This window comes from Leptidea sinapis, chromosome 1, assembly GCF_905404315.1.
Source record: "Leptidea sinapis chromosome 1, ilLepSina1.1, whole genome shotgun sequence".
In the NCBI taxonomy this organism is placed as follows: domain Eukaryota; kingdom Metazoa; phylum Arthropoda; class Insecta; order Lepidoptera; family Pieridae; genus Leptidea; species Leptidea sinapis.
In genome coordinates, this window is record NC_066265.1 from 3,321,591 (window position 1) to 3,342,983 (window position 21,393).

The window sequence follows — 21,393 nt, forward strand, 5'->3', positions numbered from 1 at the left end:
GTCATAACAAAGCGGCAAGCAAATCAGCCGCTGGGCATGGCACTGTAAAGTGTAAACAGTAAACATTATATTTTCGCTATATCAAAAATTATACAAAGTTTAAAATATCTACTGATACTACTATTGAAACTTTACTAAACAATAAACATTAGAATTCGAATAACCCATGGCAGTTACCAACTATGATGTGATTGACTCTCAAATATTAGCCGAAAATGTTTCGTTTTTGGATAGCTGCTTCGATAAATCCTTTACTGTTTTAGGCAGTTCCTTAAATGATGTAAAATCATATATGTCAAATGAAGATAAAAGCACCAGAAAGAATCCCTATTCCTCATGTAAGTTAAATAAATCGTTGCAAGCAGTTGAAACTCAATCCAGTAATAACGCGAACACTACACTATCGCCATACATAGCCATTAGTAATGGGGAATACAAACGAGAATTAAAAAACTGGGGACTCCCGTCAGAGATTGTTACAAAGTATGAATCGAAAGGTATAAATCGAATGTTTGAATGGCAAGTAGAATGCCTTAATAACCCAAGAGTATTATTAGAATGCTCTAATCTAATTTACTCAGCCCCTACATCTGCCGGAAAGACATTAGTTGCAGAAATTTTGACAATTAAAACCATACTTGAGAGGCAAAAGAAAGTCATTATTATTCTGCCTTTTGTGTCAATAGTCAGAGAAAAAATGTTTTACCTTCAAAACATACTCTCCAGTTCTGGTATAAGAGTTGAGGGTTTCATGGGATCTCAAAGTCCTCCTGGTGGCTTACAAGCGGTTCATGTTGCAATTTGTACCATTGAGAAAGCAAACAGCTTAGTAAATAAGTTGTTAGATGAGAATAGCATTTCTGACTTAGGTGCAATAATTGTGGATGAACTCCATTTACTTGGTGATACTCATAGAGGATACATATTAGAATTACTATTAACAAAAGTTAAATATGTCTGTACAAAGTTAGATGATGTACATATACAGATAATAGGGATGTCTGCTACACTTCCTAATCTTGATGTGTTAGCTAAGTGGTTAGATGCTGAATTATTTGTAACTGACTTTAGACCAATACCCTTAGATGAGTATTGTTTGGTTGGCAATAAATATTATGATAAGAATGGAGAGTACACAGATAATGTAGTGCAGATTGAAAATGTTGATGAAAGTGATGTTGTTCTTGGTATTTGTTTGGACACAATAAGAAACAATTGCTCTGTTTTAATATTTTGTATGACAAAGAACAGATGTGAAAATCTTGCCCAGAGCATTGCCTCATCATTTTTTAAGCTGGGCTGCAGTGGAAATGAAATTGGTAATATTTTAAGGGAACAGCTCAGAACTGACATTATTGCAGAAATTTTAGAACAACTCACAAATTGTCCTGTTGGTTTGGATCAAGTTGTTAAAAATACAATTTCATTTGGTGTAGCCTACCACCATGCTGGACTTACTTTTGATGAAAGAGATATAATAGAAGGAGCATTTAAATCAGGGGCTATAAGAGTTTTAGTTGCAACATCAACATTAAGTTCTGGTGTCAATTTGCCTGCTAGGAAAGTGATAATTAGATCACCTGTCTTCCAGAGACAGCCTATAAATATACAAACATATAAACAAATGGTTGGGAGGGCTGGTAGAATGGGTAAAGACACTAAAGGAGAAAGTATTCTAATATGCAGTCAAGCTGAAAAAAATATAGGATTCAGTTTAATAATGGGGCGTTTAGATCCAGTTAGAAGCTGTATAGAAACTGAGGATAAATTTATGAGAGCTGTGCTTGAAATGATTGCTAGCCAGTCTGTGTCTACTAAGTCAGAACTTCTACTTTATTCTAAATGTTCATTACTTTTTGCTCAAGAAGATTGCTTATCTTCCCAGAATAATTTATTAGATAAAAGTTTGAAAGATTTAATCAACTATGAACTGATTCGTATTCAGACAATTGATGAAGAAAGTCATTATGTAGCAACATCATTAGGAAAAGCTTGTCTGTCGTCAAGTATGGCCCCAAATGATGGCCTGTCCTTGTTTTGTGAGCTGCAGAAGGCACGTCAGTGTATTGTGTTAGAAACAGAATTGCATTTGATATATCTAGTAACTCCATATAGTGTAAGCAGCCAGTGGGTTGATATAGATTGGATGCACTTATTTACATTATGGGAATCATTAACAAAAGCTATGAAAAGAGTTGGCGAACTTGTTGGTGTAAAAGAAAGTATTATTGTTCGTTGCTTGAGAGGTTCAAGTAAAAGTGTGAGTCAAAGCACTTTGAATATACATAAAAGGTGACCATTAGTATATTTCGTAGCTTTATTTATTTTTCAGTCCAGGTTTTTGAAATTGTTAGTATTTTCATAGTATTTATTTATATCACAACGGAGCATGTGGTTTACCTGATAGTAAGTTATTACGGCTTCCCCTGGGGTAACATGAGAGGAATCACAATATTCTTAATTTGATATACCCATACCAAAAGGACCTATTGACTAGAAAGCAAGGCAATTCACTCAGAACAAAAAAAGTAATGTATATCTTTCATATCTAAGATGCTGTGGCCACTTAGATGATGCCTATGCAATCTGTTTGGCTATTATTGCTGACATCATATGAACTCCTAGTTACATGGCTATGTTTAGATCCTACCATCAACAACAGTATCAAAAATATACTGCTATGGAAAACTGTCACTTAAAACTTTATTTAGAACCCCTATGGGTGAGGATATGCTGGCTCTCCAAATATTTAATGTTTTTTAAGCTCACAACATCTGAATTTGCCTGAAGCCGGAAAAAATCAGCATGGCTGCAGTAGGTGTAGTTCACATCCACCTTGTGGTTGGCATACAGACTAGTCTTTTGAAGTGTTGTTGTTTGTTACTTGCGGTTTTTTAGCATAGTGTATGGCCGCTAGACTATTGCACTGTTACATATCGTAAATCGTATCACATCTGTGTAAAGCCAAAGTGCAATTTTATTGGCGCAAGACCCCTTGTCTTACCTATCAGCATTGCCAGAAGGATATAGTCACAGCATTTATTTTCGCCTTAAGTCAAGTAGCACTCCTGATTTTACTTTATCTTAGTGTTTTTACAAAATTAGTTTCGTCAACATGGCCTTTTTAGAGACTAGATGCCACAAACAGGCAGACAGGCAAAATCTTTTTACTCCCAGTTTTACTACTTAGAAGCCTCATAAAAATCGAACGCAACTGAAATGATTGATTTGAATATTTGTCTATAGGTTTTACACTGCTTTGGCGTTACAAGATTTGGTTAATGAAATACCATTATCAGAAGTGTCCACCAAGTTCCAGTGTGCTCGTGGTTTTTTACAAGGACTTCAACAAGCTGCAGCCACATTCGCTGGTTTGTGTTTAACAATAATTGGTATAAATTACTGGTAAATTTTTAGAAATGATTTATACGCATATAGACCTTGTATTAATATTTTTCCTGTTCTGAAACAGGTATGGTGACAGCTTTTTGTCACCAGTTGGGGTGGAAAAATATGGAATTACTCGTATCACAGTTTCAAGATCGACTACATTTTGGTGTACACTGTGAATTATTAGAATTGATGAAACTCTCCACTCTGAATGGTGTAAGAGCTAGAACATTGTTTGATGCTGGATATGAAACAATTTCTAGCATTGCTTCAGCTGATGTTAATGAAATAGAAAATGTTCTTCACAAATCAGTACCGTTTCAGAGTGAGAAAGCAAGAGAAGAAGATGATATCATCGACATACGGAAGCGAAATAAAATAAGAAACATATGGATAACAGGTTATTGTGGATTGACATCACAAGAAGCCGCACAAAATCTGATTAAAGAAGCAAGAAAATATTTACAACTAGAAATAGGTGTTACTGAAATAAAATGGGAAGAAAAGAAGAATGACAGCAAAGATATTTTTAGAGATAATATAAGTCAAACATTAACAAATAAAGATGTTACTAAAACCGACCAAGTCAAGGAAGAGCAGACCAGTATTGAAAACGATAAAATAAAAAGAAATACGAAACATGATGATGAAGGAAATACTAGAAATGAATCGAAAGTAAATTTGAATGTTCTTCCAAAAATTAATAACACACAAACAACTGTTAACGATGTACATATTGCAGTGAATATAAAAAAAGAGACTGTTTCAAATACCGATATTAAAAGTAATGAAAACAACAATAGCGTATTTGATAATTTAAGCAATTTCAAAAGAAAAGATGATATCTTTTGGGATTCGTTGGCAATAAATGATACAGCACTTAATAATATTTCCAAACTCCAAGAAAGGACTATTGCTATATCATTGAAAGCCGAAAATATAATTAATGAATGTAATGATCATAGTAATGAACTTTGTAACAGCAAGAAAAGCTTGAAAGATATAAGTATATTTTCATCTGATGGAGATAATTCAAGCCTATTTGAAGACAGCTTGGTTATAGATTCAATACCAAAAACTGTAGTGGATAATAAAGAAGCTTTAGCAGAAACTACAGCAACCTCGAAATATATTACTAATTCAATTTTAGATGTATTTAAAAATACTATAATTGACGAAGATGAAGACTTCAAATTGGTTTATGAAGATGATCATGAAGTCCAAAAGATATTTGATAAAGAAATCTATGCGGGAAAACAAATAAAACTAACTCAAAAAAATCCACAAGTAAACCAAGAAACACATTCATTGATAAAAGATTTTGTCAGTCCATTAAAACGAACTCATAATTTTGACAGTACAAATCAGACTGCAGCTAAAAAGAAAAAATCAAGAAATGGCTTACAATTAACGAAAAACACGAATTTCACTCTTCATTGCAAAGATTCTAAATGTTTTAGCATGGAAATCGATAAAATCATGCTTGAATGTTATATTTTAAGAGAAAATGATATTATAGACAATTTAGAGAAAATATTCACAATCGTGGAGACTGTTTGTATTATAATGATAAAAAATAAACAATCAGTTGTAAGTACAGATGTAATTGGTAGTAATTTGTTCAAAGATAAACTATCCAAAACTGTAAAGAAATGCAGTTATGAACCATTGAATATTTGTGGTCTAGTAATTTATATTAACTCTGGATTATGTATCTTTTTGGATTTAGGCACTGTAAAAAACCGGCAATCTTTAGATCAGGCACTGAATAAAGCTTTACTTACGTCAGGGTTGAAAATAATAATGAAATCAGTTAAGTCAAATTTATTAGAGCTGCAGAAATGGTTAAATTGTGATTTTTCAAGCGCGTTTTTTGATGTGTTGGTAGCAGAGTGGCTTTTACATAATGAAGATGGAGTTACAAATATTCGCGAGTTGGTGAGTTTATAATATAAGTACTTTACTATTGAATGTACATCTTTGTAAAATCTAATGAAGAGGAAAATATCTAATCGATCTCAGAGCGAAATCTGGGACTCCTTTGTTTCCCGCATAGGTTACTTAGGCCCCATCAATTCACTGATAAGGGGACATCCATAAATTACGTCACACGTTAAGGGGGCTATTAAAATTGTGTGCCAAGGTACAGAGGGATAAAAAGCTGTAGCACGTGATATGTTAAAATCTAATATACTAAAACTTGAAACTTATATGTTAACCAAAAACATAAAGATATTACTGGATATTATGTAGGTTTAAGTCTTTGGCGACTACTTGCTCGCTCCCGTCTATAGAAAACATTTGGACAACTGCGTGACGTCATAACACGGAAAAAAGGGCAATGTGACAATGATTTCGGGGTGACAAAAAACCATACAATCTGTGTGACCTAATTCATGGATGACCCCTAAGACCACCTATCTGAATTTATTTGCTACCCATATGTTTTTCATGTGATATGAGCATTTTGTTCAGCAGGTCTTGGGTTGATTTCCTCTTCGATTTGACTCAAAATCTTTATTACCCATTTTACCGACGCGGACGTTCGAGATTCTTGCGTGAAATATATATTGCAATTTTCTGGCTCAGTTTGTGAGTCTTCCCAGTAGGTACTTAAAGTTGTAATGATCGGGGGTAATTTTTACTATGCTTTTACCTATAAGTGTCCCTTGAATACAAGGCACACTAATAGGTGAATACATTCTTGCTATTGCAAGAAAAACAGCTGGTCTTTTTAAATGTTAATTTGATTACAGACTAAAACATATTGCAAACTAGACTTACTGAAGGCGAAAATAACAGTTAGCAGCTCTAAGAAAAGTTATAATAGTCTGGACAAGTTTGAAGAATCATGCCTTAAGGCCTGGTGTGTCTTCACCATTGCCAAAGAACAGGAGAAGTGTTTACTGGAAAAATATTTATGTGTGCAAGACATAATACGTAGGTATATACATATATGGGTATCTTTATAGCGATGAGCATAATATAACAATTATGAAATCATATCCTAATCCCAATGTAGGTATATCATGTATATTCGGTCTAAACATAATTGGACTGTGATTAAGTCTTCTTATTTTTTTGCTGTGTTGAAGAACAGTTTGCATTATTATATAATAATATTGACACATTTTTTACACAAATTATCTTGCCCCGTGTTAAGCATACAGCCTGTGTTATGGGTTATAAGACAATGATATATTTAATACAATATACTTACTTAAACATACATAAATTCATTTAAACATCCATGACTCGGAAACAAACATCCATATTCATCATATAAATGCTTGCACCTACCGGGATTCGAACCCGGGACCTCTAGCTTAGTAGGTAGGATCGCTAACCACTCGGCTATACAGGTCGTCAAATTATTATTGTCTAAACAATTCTTAATTTGACGCCCTAAGTGTTAGTTGTGGTCAATCTATTTTAAAGAACAACGTGTGATTCTTGTTTTTTGCGAAATTCGAACAACTTTATCGATAGCGGTGCAACTTTATACAAATTTCGTAAATATTAGTTATCATAATACCACCAAGCTTGTGGCATACGGAGTTATAAAACGTGTGAGTAGTATTGCTTGTGTCGCGTTCTCACACGCACTAACGCGCTTTATGGGAATATAAGCGAAGAGCTGTTTAACCTGATTCCTGCCGCCGAATTCCACCTACGCACGACACGCCACAAGTTAGGATATCATCCCCACCATCTGGATGTGTGGCGGTCCTCCACAGTGCGGTTTTCAAGGAGCTTTCTTCCACGTACTACAAAGCTGTAGAACGAGCTTCCTTGTGCGGTGTTTCCGGGACGATACGACATGGGTACCTCCAAGAAAAGCGCGTACACCTTCCTTAAATGCCGGCAACGCTCTTGTAATTCCTCTGGTGTTGCTAGAGAATGTGGGCGGCGGTGATCACTTAACACCAGGTGACCCGTATGCTCGTTTGTCCGCCTTTCTTACTATCGATTATATACAAAAACTCTTACTTTATCTTACGAAAACATGTATTAGTAATACATTTAATCTTATCTTTAACTTTATTGTAGAAATTGAAAATCAAGTGTTGAAAATATTGTCTAACAGCGAGTACCAGGGCATCACAGTAGATAAGGAGTTGGCTTCGCAACTATTGTTAGACTGCAAAAAATCACAGGAGATTTTACAAAGAAAGGCCTACCAGATATGCGGATACCATTTCAACTTCAACTCATCTAAAGATGTCGCAAAGGTACTTCCATGTTAACTCGGCATTCCTCATCTCAAATTAAATGAAAAATCAGCGAATTTGTGTCACATTCAAATTGTATGATATATTTTTCAATTAAAATTTTCAGAGGACCTGCAAACGCACCTGTATGCGCTGGTTCTAGGTGAAAATTTGAATTAGGAACCCGGTGTAAACGTTGGGTTGAATAAATAAATGAATGATAACTTTACCTAGAACCTAAAGTAAAAAAATTATATATATTATTAATTTTATATGTATACATATGTATGTATTTTTCAATTTTACGCGCGTTTTTAATTATTTATATTAGTTTGTTCCCGGTTATATTATGATTATCACAGTATAGAAAGATATAGTATGATTATAGACACAGACATTATTTTACTTATCTATATTGTTCACAGGTACTTGGCATTTACAAAGGGCGAAAAGTGAGTACGAAAAAAAGTGTTTTGGTTACTCATAAATCTACGATCGCAAGCATTGTTATGTACTGGAGGAAACTCAACTCAATACTTACGAAGACTCTATACCCGCTCACGGAGAAGGCATACATCAGTAGCTCGAATAAGTGAGAAATATTAAATTGTTCATGTAATACCTACCGCATTTATCACGGGGAGTGTTCCGAAGTACTGTTTCACCTGTTCCGTGCCACCAAATTCCACCTTCGTACGACACGCCATCAATTAGGATATCATTCCCAACATTTGGATGTGTGGCGCTCCTCCACAGTGCGGTTTTCAAGGAACTTTTTTCCACGTATTACAAAGCTGTGGAATGCACTTCCTTGTGCGGTGTTTCCGGGACAATACGATATGGGTTCTTTAAAAAAAATGCGTACACCTTCTCTTGTGTTCCTCTTGTGTTGCAAAAGAATGTGGGCGGCGGTGATCACTTAACACCAGGTGACCCGTACTACAGTAGACATATGTACCAGTACGGACGGTACTACGTTCAAAATGACACACTTACACAAACATGCGCATCGAGGAGGCCTCTAAGCGGTTTTCGCGGTCAAGACGAGACGAGTGTCAAGTTGTTATTTGTTTCCGCGATCATTTTAATAATGCCACGGCTGTTGGAACTCGGCTCCATCACAACCGGAGCTATCGTTTTTAAACTATAAAGTAGAATTGTATAAAGAATGATTTATTGTTATATTATTATTATAATTAGTAGATATTCGAATTATAAGTCCCTGAGATCGACGACGACGAGTTTAGCAAGAGTGTCTTAAGATTGGTTGAAGTGAAACTTTAACAAATTAAATTAAATTTAAAATTAAAAAAATATTAAGTAGGTATTTCCAAAAAATAAATAAGTCCTAGAAAAACATTCAATAAAATATTGTTTAAAAATATTACACTCACCATGTAGACTATAATATTAAATAAGGTGACACTGTATAGCCTTCACAAATACACTAGATATAATTAAAAATCTTACGCTTTTTACTTTTTACGCTGCACAACGCGCCTAAAGGAACTTAAACGTTTTACGTTCCATAAATACAATCGAATTGAGAACCTCCTCCTTTTTTAAAATCGGTTATTAAAATAACATGACAACCCTATTGCTTCAATGGAGTGTAGGCCCGTGTAGGTAAGTATTTTGTCAACAACGCTTAGTTTCCATACTGGTACATATGTCTACTGTGCCCGTACGCTCGTTTCTCCTCCTTTTCCATAAAAATAAAAATATATCTTATTTAGGCCAGTATTCATTTGGATGACCTGCAAAGGAAGATCGAAAGCATTGGGTCTTTGGGGGTTTGCACGAATGGAGCCGGTCTCAGCCACGTCGTTTGCAGCATATATTTAGTACATAAAGTGTGATAAATACTGAAAACAGAAATGTTTTTTAGTCACCTGAAGCAAAGTGATACCGCAGTCCACGCCACACAATCAACACCAAAGAAATTAGCAAATATCGAAATTTAATGCGTTTTTTGAAAAAAAAAATTACGAAAAAGGCCATTGCTGCTAGACCTCCGATGAAAACAGTTTCAGGTCTAGCAGCAATGTCTGGCCTGGAGGTCTGGCCTGTGCCAGATTAATTACTTTAGTTGTGACAAGCGACGTCTTACACTCGCAATTTGTTTTAGTGTTAGTGTGTGTGCATCGCTCAAAATAGAGGTTAACTGTGAACTTTCAATATTTATCGTCGTTTTCACAGTTGGCACAGTCTATCTAGACGTTTAACGGCCGTTGTTAATAACCTATCTATCCTTAGTTTAACTTACTAGAGGTAGACAAATCTATCCTTTTACGCTTACTTACATTTCAATAACCTATCGACAGATAGCATTGGACTATAACCATATTGGACATAACTATAGAGATATCAGATCTTGTCATTAAACGGTCAAAGTCAAAGTAAAAAAAATCTTTATTCACTGTAAAACTTTATAAGTTATTTAGTGCAAGTCAGGATGAAGTACAAAAGTTACAATAGCACTCAAATGAGTATAACAATATTCATTAACAAAATTTAGACCATTAATTCCAACTATCTTTATCAATCAAATAATCTTTCACATTATAATAGGCCTTGTTAATTTATTCTTTACGACACATTTAAATTTTTTAATAGGTAACATTTTAATTTCATTTGGGAGTTTATTATAAAATATAACACAATCCACTTTAAAAGATTTAGCAATTTTGCGGAGCCTAGTTGATGGAATTGCGATTGTGATAGCAATATATCCGTAACTAGAGATACGTTATTGAAAACGCCTGTTAATGATCTAAGATTATAACACATTATACATACTAATATTTAAAAGTATAAGCGTTTATTAAAAAGCCTGTTCTGAAAGGCATGTTACAATTTAGTATCTTTAAATTCTTAGGTATATCAATTTTAAATTGATCAACAATAGATAACTGTAAGGTCGCTACGTAGAGAGCACAATCCATCACAAAAGGCTATATAGGGTTTATGTCAGTTAGCGAGCACATTATGGCGTGGAGCCAAACTAAATGTTTACACAATAGCGATGCTAAACTTAGATAACTACCCTTTTATGTTATTAATAAAATAGATTATCACACGTACGGGTAGTTTTCTAATGCTACTCAGGGCCGCTCATAATTGGATAATGAATTAGATTTCAAATGCACCAGCAGATTGCGCTAAGTTCAGTGTTAAAAAAAATTGGTAAATGTAATGTTTGTACCTTCATCCATACTTATATTTTTTTTTCAAAAGTCTGAATTAATTATAATTATTTCAAAAAGAAAACTTCTATGCAATAGTAGCTTAGCAATATTACTAACAATAGTATATAAATAAAATTTCGATCAATGCCAACTTATTGACTTATTAACAAGATATATTGATTTTAAAGATTACAATTTTGATCCATGGTTCGTTTATTGGCACACTTAACTAAAGACTTGGATTATATTTTTGATCGAAAATCCGAAGATCAAATATTAGATTGATTATTAATTTTGTTCGTTTAAGGGAAAGCTCTTGTTAATTTTCTGCCACTGAGTTGGTATCGATTGCACGCATCACGCGAAAGCAGTACATTTGAGTGGTCGATTGTGCGAGGCGTAGCTGTAGTTGGACACATTCGACGTTGAGCATTTTGCCGATAAATGCGTTTTACTGTATTGGAAAACTACCACGTTATTCAATAGAAACGTGAATGAAGCCCTATCACTGAACAGGTAAAACATATGCATACTTATCAGGATGCTAACTGGGCACTGTCGCTTAAATAGGCAATCGAAAAAACTTGAAGGCAGATGAAATGCCTCTCTATCTCCTCTGCGATTGCGGCCTACTAATGCATAAGTGTAACACCATCCTTGGTGACTACACCCTGCTCCCAGGTGATGTTTCTAATACTTGCGTTAAGATACTGCGCTTCGTGCGGCAGGGCTTGACAACCAGCTATAAGTATGAGTGGCGAAAACAATAGTTCAATTTTGGGCGCGGTGTTACTGGGACTCGTTCCTTAACAGCCATTTGTATTATACGTCAAAATTGGTTCTCTGGACGCTCGCGAGTGGCGCTTCAAATAGGCACAAAAATTTACTGTCAAAGATATGCAACAGCCAGTCCAGTGGTATTTATACAGGTCAGTGCCCCAACCGCACGAAGAAAGCGCACGCTGAACCCCTAACCGAACTACCGGGATATTAGGCAACGTAAAAGTCTACTTCAAGTTTCAACCGATGCGACAAGTGCACATTCTAATCTTCAGGATCTCTTGTCTCGCCCCAAATACTAGTACGAAAGTTTACTGGAACTAAAATTTATTTTTAATAATACTTTTATTCATCATTAATCACAATTTTTTAAATGCTGACCCAAAATAAATATTCTTTAAAATAACACTGCACTGTTGCTTCGACGATAAAATATGTATATTAATATATAAGAGATAAGAGAAAGAGAATGACAGTCTCTTGGAAGCATTCATAATCATGCACAAATGTATACACACACAAACATATTTTATATTTAGTCTCAACAATAAAATGCAATGATAAAATTAGTTAAGCACTCTTAACTAATTTTATCATTGCATTTTATTCTCATAGCACAGGTTCTACCTAGTTTAAGCTCCTGTCTCCTCCCAACTGTAGTTTAACATTTTAAGAATAAGTATTACTGTACTTTTGTAACTATACAAAAAAAAATATTAAAAGTTTACGATTCAGAGCTCTTAGAATACTATTTGCAATTCAACCGTTTGTTCGTCAACTGCATCAATAAATAATTTCATTGCAGGGTCCACCCGTCCTATACGATGTACACGTGCACAGGAAGAATTAGTATGCACGAACCGAACCTACAAAACGTGCCCCGTACATTCTCCATTCCTGTCGAATATCTACAGGATTCTGAATCTTGTGGGGACGTCATAGAGTTCAACTGCAGGAACATATTTCGAGCCGAGCCAGGATTTGTGCTTGTATCAGCTGATTATTGCCAGCTCGAGATGAGGATTTTGACGCATTATTGTCGTGACGCTGTGTTGACGAGGATTATGACGTCAGACGTGGATGTGTTCACATCGATCGCTGCCTCGTGGGCTGCGGTCACGGAAGCTGAAGTGAGTTTTAAGTATCACTTCTGGAACCGAATATACAAATTTAATTTGTACCGAAATTTATGGACCATGCGGGATTGGTAACCGCGCGGGCCTCTCAGGTTCCGTCCGAGTGCTCTTACCAACTCAGATAACCGTTCGAGTGACACATTGACCGTAAATCCTGGTATGTCTTATTCAACTCTCAAGTTGTGGCTCCACCTATAGTGTCTACTTAACAGTTGATAACCTGCTCAATCCCAATACTTGAATATTATGATATTCACTTGAGATGTTACTCTTTCAAATTTAAACAGGTTGTAATTATCGAGTCCCGCATCGTCCATAAATTTTGGTACAAATCCCACCTCCCGTTTACCTGCTACGATTGTGTTATGCTCAGGTGGATGATGATCTCCGTCAAAAAGCGAAGCAACTGTGCTACGGTATCCTGTACGGAATGGGTAACCGCACGCTAGCCCAACACCTGGAGGTATCCGAGATGGAGGCAGCCGTCTTCATGGACAGCTTCCACAGGACCTATCCCGAGGTCGGCGTGTTCACGCGGAGAGTCGTGGAACAGTGCCGGTCCGCTGGTTATGTGGAGACGCTGATGAAACGGAGACGGTATCTGCCCGATATTACCTCGCATATTGCGTGCAAGAAATGTAAGCTGTTTTCTCTTCACCCGTTAATGGTTGAACACTAATTTAACATTAAAATTCCAATGATGTAAAACAACTACATATTATAAAATGGTTGCAATTGGACCACGATTCTGAATATATTGGCACTGAAAATTTCCAAAATAAAAGAAATTAGGATGTTTTTTGTTTTAAAATAAAATGCAATGCAATCCATTTTTTTATCATAACTATCTAATTTCTGTAATAATAGTCGTTATGATTATAAAAAACCAAGAAGCAGAAATCTATTTCGCCGCAACAGCTGACATCATTAGAAACGTTATACAAGTGTCCACCCTTATTACGTAGGTACTGTACATTGCATTACATTACTGGCTAAAAAAATTTGTTCTGCTACCACAGAACTTTCTAGCAAATATGTATTATTAAGTTATAGGGACCTATACGGAACCTTTCCGTATTCGACGGTTGTCTGGCTACACCTGGTATACATAATTGATTTTTTAATATACACATCGGCAAACAGCTTACTAAGTTAGGAAGAATCTCAAACGATATAGATTTCTTAACACATGTAAATAATTAATAAGGATTGTGAGTAAAAGTGAGATATCAATTGGCAATACGATCTGATGTGGCCCAGATTGTCCTGCAACATCAGAGGAATCACGGGAGCGTTGCCCGCCATCAAGGAAAGTGTACGCGCTTGTTTTGAAGTTACTGTAGCGCGTGAGTCCTCCCTCACACACGGGATCGTTATACAATAAAACAATCTAATATATTCTATTACTTTTATATTATTATTCTATCACTTTCTATTAAACATTTTTATGAATATTAAATATTAGGCCGAAGGCTTCATACTTTACTTCATTCTCTAATATCTTCTATTCGATTTTGCTCATCCGCGTTATTATTTTAAATTTGAATCATTTATTCTTTAACTTTAGCTTGACGGCCAACCATAGAACAATGAGTTCTTATATGCGGATAAGAACTCCTTGTTACAATACCAATGTCGTATCGTCCCGGAAATCGTACCGCGCAAAGAAGTTTATTCCATAGTTTGGTTGTTAACTGTAGTATTCAGATGTTGGGGATGTTATCCGAGTTTGTGACAAATCGTGCAAGTATGTAATTGTTATAGTGTCAGTTCTGTCTTAAAGCTCGAATATGAAGTATTTATCAGCACAATATTTTCATTGGTGAACATTATCCAAAGATTTTTTAAGTTTATAACGTAATTTAATTTTGTCATCTAACCAAACAGTATAAACACGCACCGCTAGATCGCTTATACGTGCAATATTCTCACGACCAAAGATGATTTTAGATGATTTAAAAAACAATTTTTATATTATACTAGCTGGCCCAGCAAACGTTGTATTGCCATATAAAGTAATTTTGGGGTATCAAAAGTTCTCAGACCTACCAAATTTATCGTACTACAACATTATTGTATTCTATTGCCATCTTGCAACCCTATAGCGGATTTGTGGATGTAACAGAATAATATAATAATCGCGATACAAAAATAGTTGTAGATCGTAGAAGGGTAAAAATTTGAAGTTGTATCTATTTTTAAATGCTGAATCATAATAAAATAAAATAAAAAAAAATGTCATAAAAATAAAAAATAAATTTGGGGTGGCGACTACCCTTAACATTTAGGGGGATGAAAAATAGATGTTGTTCGATTCTCCAACCTACTCAATATGCACACAAAATTTAAGGAGAATCGAGCTGTTTCGGAGGAGTTTAACTACAAACACCGTGACACGAGAATTTTATATATTAGATTGTGATATTACGATATTGTTACGACTAAAACCTTGAATAGTATTTTATTGATATTAAAGCTCCGGTTTTATTAAGTTAGTTTATACTTTTATGTTTTTGAAGTCGGTTTTTTTAAGCGAAGTTTTTTTTAATGGAAATGTTTATCTTAAATAGTCTTACAAAAAAAAGACCGCGACTATATATATAACATATGTCTATCTTTATGTGTAAGCCATTAGAGTGAAGCATAAATACAATTAAAATTTATAATTTATTTCTAACGTACATTTGGTAGTAACAAATTGATTCTTATATCAAAATAAACACTATAGATTTAATTAAAATTTTGCAATTTTAACAAGAGGTCGGGACAACTTACATACTCCATATTGTCATGTTATATATTTTTGCTGCTTTAAAGCGTCCACGTGGATAACGATGCGCTAGTAAATAATATTACGTTTCATTGGATTTGATTTTGTTTTAAACAAATCTTCCAACCGGAACTTACTCGAATAGTAACAGACGTGAAGTAAACACGCAATCCGTTGATCAATAAGTACACGGTTAAACCAACGCCTACTTCAAATAGATAGTAGTCGAGCTTGATGCTCATCTGATTAAAATCGCATCAACTGGTAACTGATTGTACCACGCACTCCTCCCACCGGTCTTACCAGGCTCCTTTGCTCAGGATGCGGGTTAGATTATAGGTATTACAACAGCGCCATGGCAGGGCAGGGCGTATCAAATACCATCAGCTGAAGGTCCTGCTCGTCTCCTCCCTTACTGCCATATAAAAACCACTCATTCTAGCATCAGAATATTAAATGTTTCGTAATGTTTGTAAAACGAATTATCTTTTATGTGGTTGTATTACTTTTTAGACCAAAAAGAACCCTATTAGTACGCCTCTGCTCTCAACCCGTTCGTCAGATGGACGTATCTCATAACCGCAATAACCTAGACAAGTGAATTTTGTTAGTGTCTCTGTATCATTCAAATAATGAAAGCATGATGGAGAATTCCAAAATGGCGGCTTCCAAGATGGCTGCATTCAAAATGGCGGCAATTTTTTTTCATATTGTTTTTTTCTTTTTAAATAAGTACCTATGGTCTTTTTTATGTTGAAGTCTTTTATTCAGACAGTACATACACAGTTAAAATTAATACTATGATATAACGTGTATGAACTATAGACTTCCAAATATACTAGCATATAGACAAATAAAGCGTGCAAGATAATGTCAAAGTAAAATTAACGCTATTCAATATATTTCTTTCAAACCGCCAAATGTTCGGAAAAAGTAGAGCTCGTGAGAAGAACGTACAAGAAACTCAACCACCACCCTTTTCAATCAATAGAGTATTTTACAATGGCTGTAAGATACGTAGCAAATTAGTTTGTAATGTGCTGCATCCAATATATGAATCGTGTTAGTTAAAGGCGTTTAAAATATCAAATATTTGATAAAAAGTAATAAATAATAAACGTATGAATATAAAAGAAGATAGAAAAAACACACTCTATTATTTTTTGCCCCCTTTAATTATTAATATATTTTGAAATGACACTTCTTTGCGCGCATTAGGGTACAATTTTTACGGATGAAACGCAATATTAGACGAAAATGTGGGAAGTTTTCGTTAATTCGTTTGGTCGTTCTTCTGATTTTTATGCACGCAGTTTTTTTTATGTTTTAGCTGCCGCAGAGCGCCAAGCAGTAAACACGACAGTCCAAGGCTCCGCCGCTGACATAGCGAAGGCCGCTATGTGCGCGATAGACAACAAACTCTACACCTACAAACCTCACCTCATTCTACAGATGCATGACGAACTCATTTATCAAGTACCCGAGTCTATGAAACTAGAATTTATCCGCAGTTTGAAGGAAATCATGGAGACAACAGTGACATTAAATGTTCCTTTGCCGGTTAAGATTCGGTCTGGTTATACTTGGGGTTCGCTTGAGGTACTCAAATTGTGATAATATATAAGAATTTATGCTGTGATATTGTATCTTTAAATTATGTCGAAATAAAATATTGTTTTTAGTGTGTCGTTTTATTCCTTTCGCCAAATCGATTAACCTAATTAATGGTTTTGGCGATGAAATGCGGGTAGATTGAAATTTGATTAATTAGTACCAATACCATGCAAGAAGTTATTCTTCTTTGGCGTGATAAAACAAAAATCCTTAAAAAAATTATTCCTCGTGCTATTTTACTTTTGTAGAAAAAAATATTGTAGTAAATAAAGTAGTATTTTATTCTGATTATGAAACACATCATCTGTGAACGTTTCAACTGTCGTACTATACGGACGGACAGCGGAATCGTTCCGTTGTTAGGTACCCTAAAAAGCGCGTACACCTTCCTTAAAGGCCGGCAACGCTCCTGTGATTCCTCTGGTGTTGCAAGAGAATGTGGGCGGCGGTGGTCACTTAACATGAGGTACGCTGATTATTCTCCTCTTACATAAAATGAATAAATAAATAAAAAAGTTTCTGGCTGTATAGTGATTACAATTTATGGGCATTGAATATTCATTCTAAGTGTTTCCATTTAGACTTTAGAGTGAATATTTATTTACGATGGGCATTAAAAATAAAATGTTGCGTAAGTATTTCACAAGATTAAGACACATACCTATCTCAAAAAAGTTACGGAATGTTTGGGTAAGTACAGGGATGCTTATAGTATTGTAGGTACTAATTTGTAATTTAACTTTTTAAGTAAAACTCGGATTTATTTTACACGGCTACTTAACCATTATCATAATAAAATTAATCTTAAAAGTAAATTATTGCAATTGGAGATGTTTAAACAAATTACATATTTAGGAAACAAAATTTTTAATCATACGTGGTCGGTACTCGACTATAGGTTCTGATTTCTGAATGGCTACGGCGATGTAGGCCAAGGAGGCACGAAGCCTACGCTACAGATTACTTACGGCTGCTCCCAATATTCAGTCATCTGTTACTTGAGATAAAAATCGTAACCATCGTTGACTTTTCTGTCCCAATAAACTTATCGACGGTAACCCACCTTATCCGTACACGCTGTCTGTCAATAGGACGACGGACGTTTAGCTTACCAGCGATAGAAGTTTGTATGGATATTGCAATTCACGCGTCTCAATATAAGGCGATAAGAATGACTTATCGGGTATATTGGGACAGCTTCAGATTATTGACAGCTAATTACTGACAGTAGAAGGTAGTAATTTATCTCTATCTGTAGATAGTATATTGGGAACGGCCGTTACAGGTAGTTCATAGGTTTTTTAAAGGCCGTTTTCAATAACGTATCTCTAGTTACGGATACATTGATGTCACTGTTTAATGACAAGATCTTTTCTATCCATCGTTATGTCCAATATAGTCATAGTCCAATGTTTTATGTCGATAGGTTGTTGAAATTTAAATAAGCGTAAAAGGATAGATTTGTCTACCTCTAGTAAGTTAAACTAAAGATTGATAGCTTATTGAAAACGGCAGTAGGTGAATTATGTATTCTTATTAATGAATTTATTTTTCATGATTACGATTAAGTGGTCTGAGTACCTATGCGTTTATTCAATGCCGCCTTTGTACGTAACATCTACGCTGTAAGATTAAATTCAGTCATTTTCTAGTGACTCATGGCTATGTACCTACAAAGATTCCCTTAAATACGATTTCCTTTGATAAAATCTGGCAAGTGATTTATTTGGTAACACGGTGATGTTGCTGGCGAAAAAATTGTGAGAAATTTCATCTTTAAGTCTCATAACGGTCGCAAAGTGATGTAATCGGGTCGTTTTTGATACCTACTTTAATTATTCGTATAAATATTACCTACTATGGATTTTATGGGGTGGTTCAAGTTATCAAACCAATCAAATCAAAAAACAATTTATTGAAAGTAGGTATATACAATACACTTTTCCACGTCTTAAAAACAATGGAATAATTTAATACATTATCGTAAAAATATAAATGTAACAGGTATTGTACATATAATAACTGTTACTTATCATCTATTTATTTTGTTTTGTCACTAAATTAAAATTAGTGATCCAAATAATTTTGTCATTTAAATATTCTTCTTATCTTATAATGCGCATTTTGTGAGAGTATGCGTTTAATAACAAAACTTAAACTTATTTTCATTATCAATTATATTAACATAGGATTAGGATATTATATGATATAGAAAAAGTTTACAGGAACAGTACAATGTATGTACACTTTGTTATGAATATTTTCGAATTTTTTATATTATTCTTGTCTGAGAACTTATTATTTAATGTTTTAAAATATTATCGTTCAGGGAAGAATTAGGCTAATTCAAAACTTTATTTTTATTTTATTCTATTTACACTTTTATTTTTGAATAGCGGAAGAAAGTATTATCACTTATTGACTGTTTATAAAAATATGTTTTTGAAATAATCGGCAAGCCAGAGAATTAAAATTAAGGCAAATTGTAAACACTATCACATCCTAATTGGAATACATCGATTTGTGTGTTTGGCAAATACAAGTATTGTGTTAAAATCGATTACATAGTTAAAATAGTTCATACGTTGTCATTTATTTACAATATTTCAGTGTTTTTATGTATCGAGGTGATTAAAAATATTGTTATATAACAAGTATGCTGTGCACGCTATTAGTGAAGTACAAATCAGATGAGCGTAATTAGTTATATTGTAAACTAAAAAATAAATAAATATTCCCATAATTTGTTTGGGCTTATTAAAAAGATTGATAATTTTTATAGCTTGTAGAGTTCGCAGATTACTATTTGATTCCTGCGGGCGTACCCGTGAAAAAAACGTCTTGGCAGATGGACAACTAATTTTTTTGCATGTGCATATGTTTCTTATGGACTCCAAAACAGCTGGAGCGATTTGACAAAATTTTAAATTGATTGCCAGCTTAACAATATTACTGCACCTTTTCTTAATTTCGAGTAATAAATGGTAACAACTTCAAATAGCATTTTCTTTGATTAGCGCGAGTGCTATAGGTACATTAAAAAAAACACTTTTTAAAGGAATAAAAACGAGTGTTATTGTAAAGTGTGTCTTACATTAGATTTTGCGTAAAAGTTACATTTTTATTAAGTATTATTTTAGTAGTCACGAAACGTCGGGTTCAATAAAATAATAATAAAAATGCAACATTTACGCAAAATCTAAAGTAAAAACACAGTTACAATATTTACACGCGTTTTAATAATTTAAAAAGTGTTTAATTTAAACGTAACAACTTCAGTTTCTAGAGTATACAAAATAAAAACATTAAGCTCCTAAATAAATAATCGACTATTTACTCATACCTGTCATAATTAATTAACTAGTGCAAATATTAGCCTTTCATTCAAACAATGCTACTGTAGCGCCATCTTAGATTCCGCGGGATTCCCGCGTTTTTGCGTAACGTATTCCGAGAACCAGAGGTCGCGTTGTAAACCCTTACCGCGCAGAATCAATATCCAATACCTGCGCTGAACTGGGAACTCCCGGAACGACCAAACCAGGCTGTCATCCCGTGTCAAACGCGACGGACATACGCGTGATATCCCGCAGAATGTGTATAAAATGTTGATAGTCCATAGTTTATGCGGACGCGTGTGGTTCACGTAGCACAGTTTGATTGAAGTGATAATGCATTTACATTTCGAGAGGAATGTCAATGCTAAGTGCGACTGCTCGATCCTGTCGCTGTCTTGGATGGGCAAAGTACCCGACGAGCTACCGGAGGTAACTACTGCACGGACGTTGTAATTACTCCGTACATCAATTAAACGTACCTATCTTATTTACACGTATGGTAATCGAGTCTTTAAGACAGGAGAATTTGGTGGGCAGTTTTATGAGACAAAAGAAATGAGGCGAGAAAAATAAATATTGTTATAGAGCATAATTTTTATGTATGAATTTATTATAGCAATTAAATTAGAGCAATTATTTCAATTATTAGAAATTGGTACAAGTTCAATGTTATATTATGTACATTAGTACAAACTTGTATCGAAATAAATATTTTGATATAATGGATTTTCTTTGCCTTCTCAAAAAATAAACTTCATTCTTTCGCAATCCCTGAGAACATAAAATATTACGTAAATATATACCTTAGCTCAAACTTTATTTATTTACCTTACCTTTTGATATGTTTTTCTATCTATGGTTGATTGTTTTTTTTTGGAAGAAGTAGACTGTACCTCAATTCAGACAGGCTAAATAGATAGTATATATTGATTTAAAAGAGTACCTACCATATACCAATGTTACATT

The 21,393-nt window shown here is 34.5% G+C and overlaps 1 protein-coding gene across 3 annotated transcripts; it reads left to right on the top strand.

Moving 5' to 3' along the window:
* Positions 1-23: 23 nt before the first annotated feature.
* Positions 24-17,156, top strand: LOC126968260 (DNA polymerase theta-like). 3 transcript variants are annotated; one of them, XM_050813149.1, is made up of 9 exons: positions 24-2,292; positions 3,247-3,371; positions 3,473-5,328; positions 6,147-6,330; positions 7,441-7,622; positions 8,027-8,193; positions 12,375-12,699; positions 13,079-13,343; positions 16,806-17,156. In XM_050813149.1, exons 1-9 carry the CDS (start codon positions 167-169, stop codon positions 17,087-17,089), a joined length of 5,514 nt encoding a protein of 1,837 aa, XP_050669106.1. In that variant the 5' UTR covers positions 24-166; the 3' UTR covers positions 17,090-17,156. The 3 variants fall into 3 exon arrangements, 2 of the variants coding, with proteins under 2 accessions (XP_050669106.1, XP_050669118.1); XR_007730180.1 differs by lacking the exons at positions 12,375-12,699; positions 13,079-13,343; positions 16,806-17,156 and having other exon boundaries at positions 7,478-7,622; positions 8,027-8,176; XM_050813161.1 differs by lacking the exons at positions 8,027-8,193; positions 12,375-12,699; positions 13,079-13,343; positions 16,806-17,156 and having other exon boundaries at positions 6,147-6,334; positions 7,441-7,565.
* Positions 17,157-21,393: the final 4,237 nt, after the last annotated feature.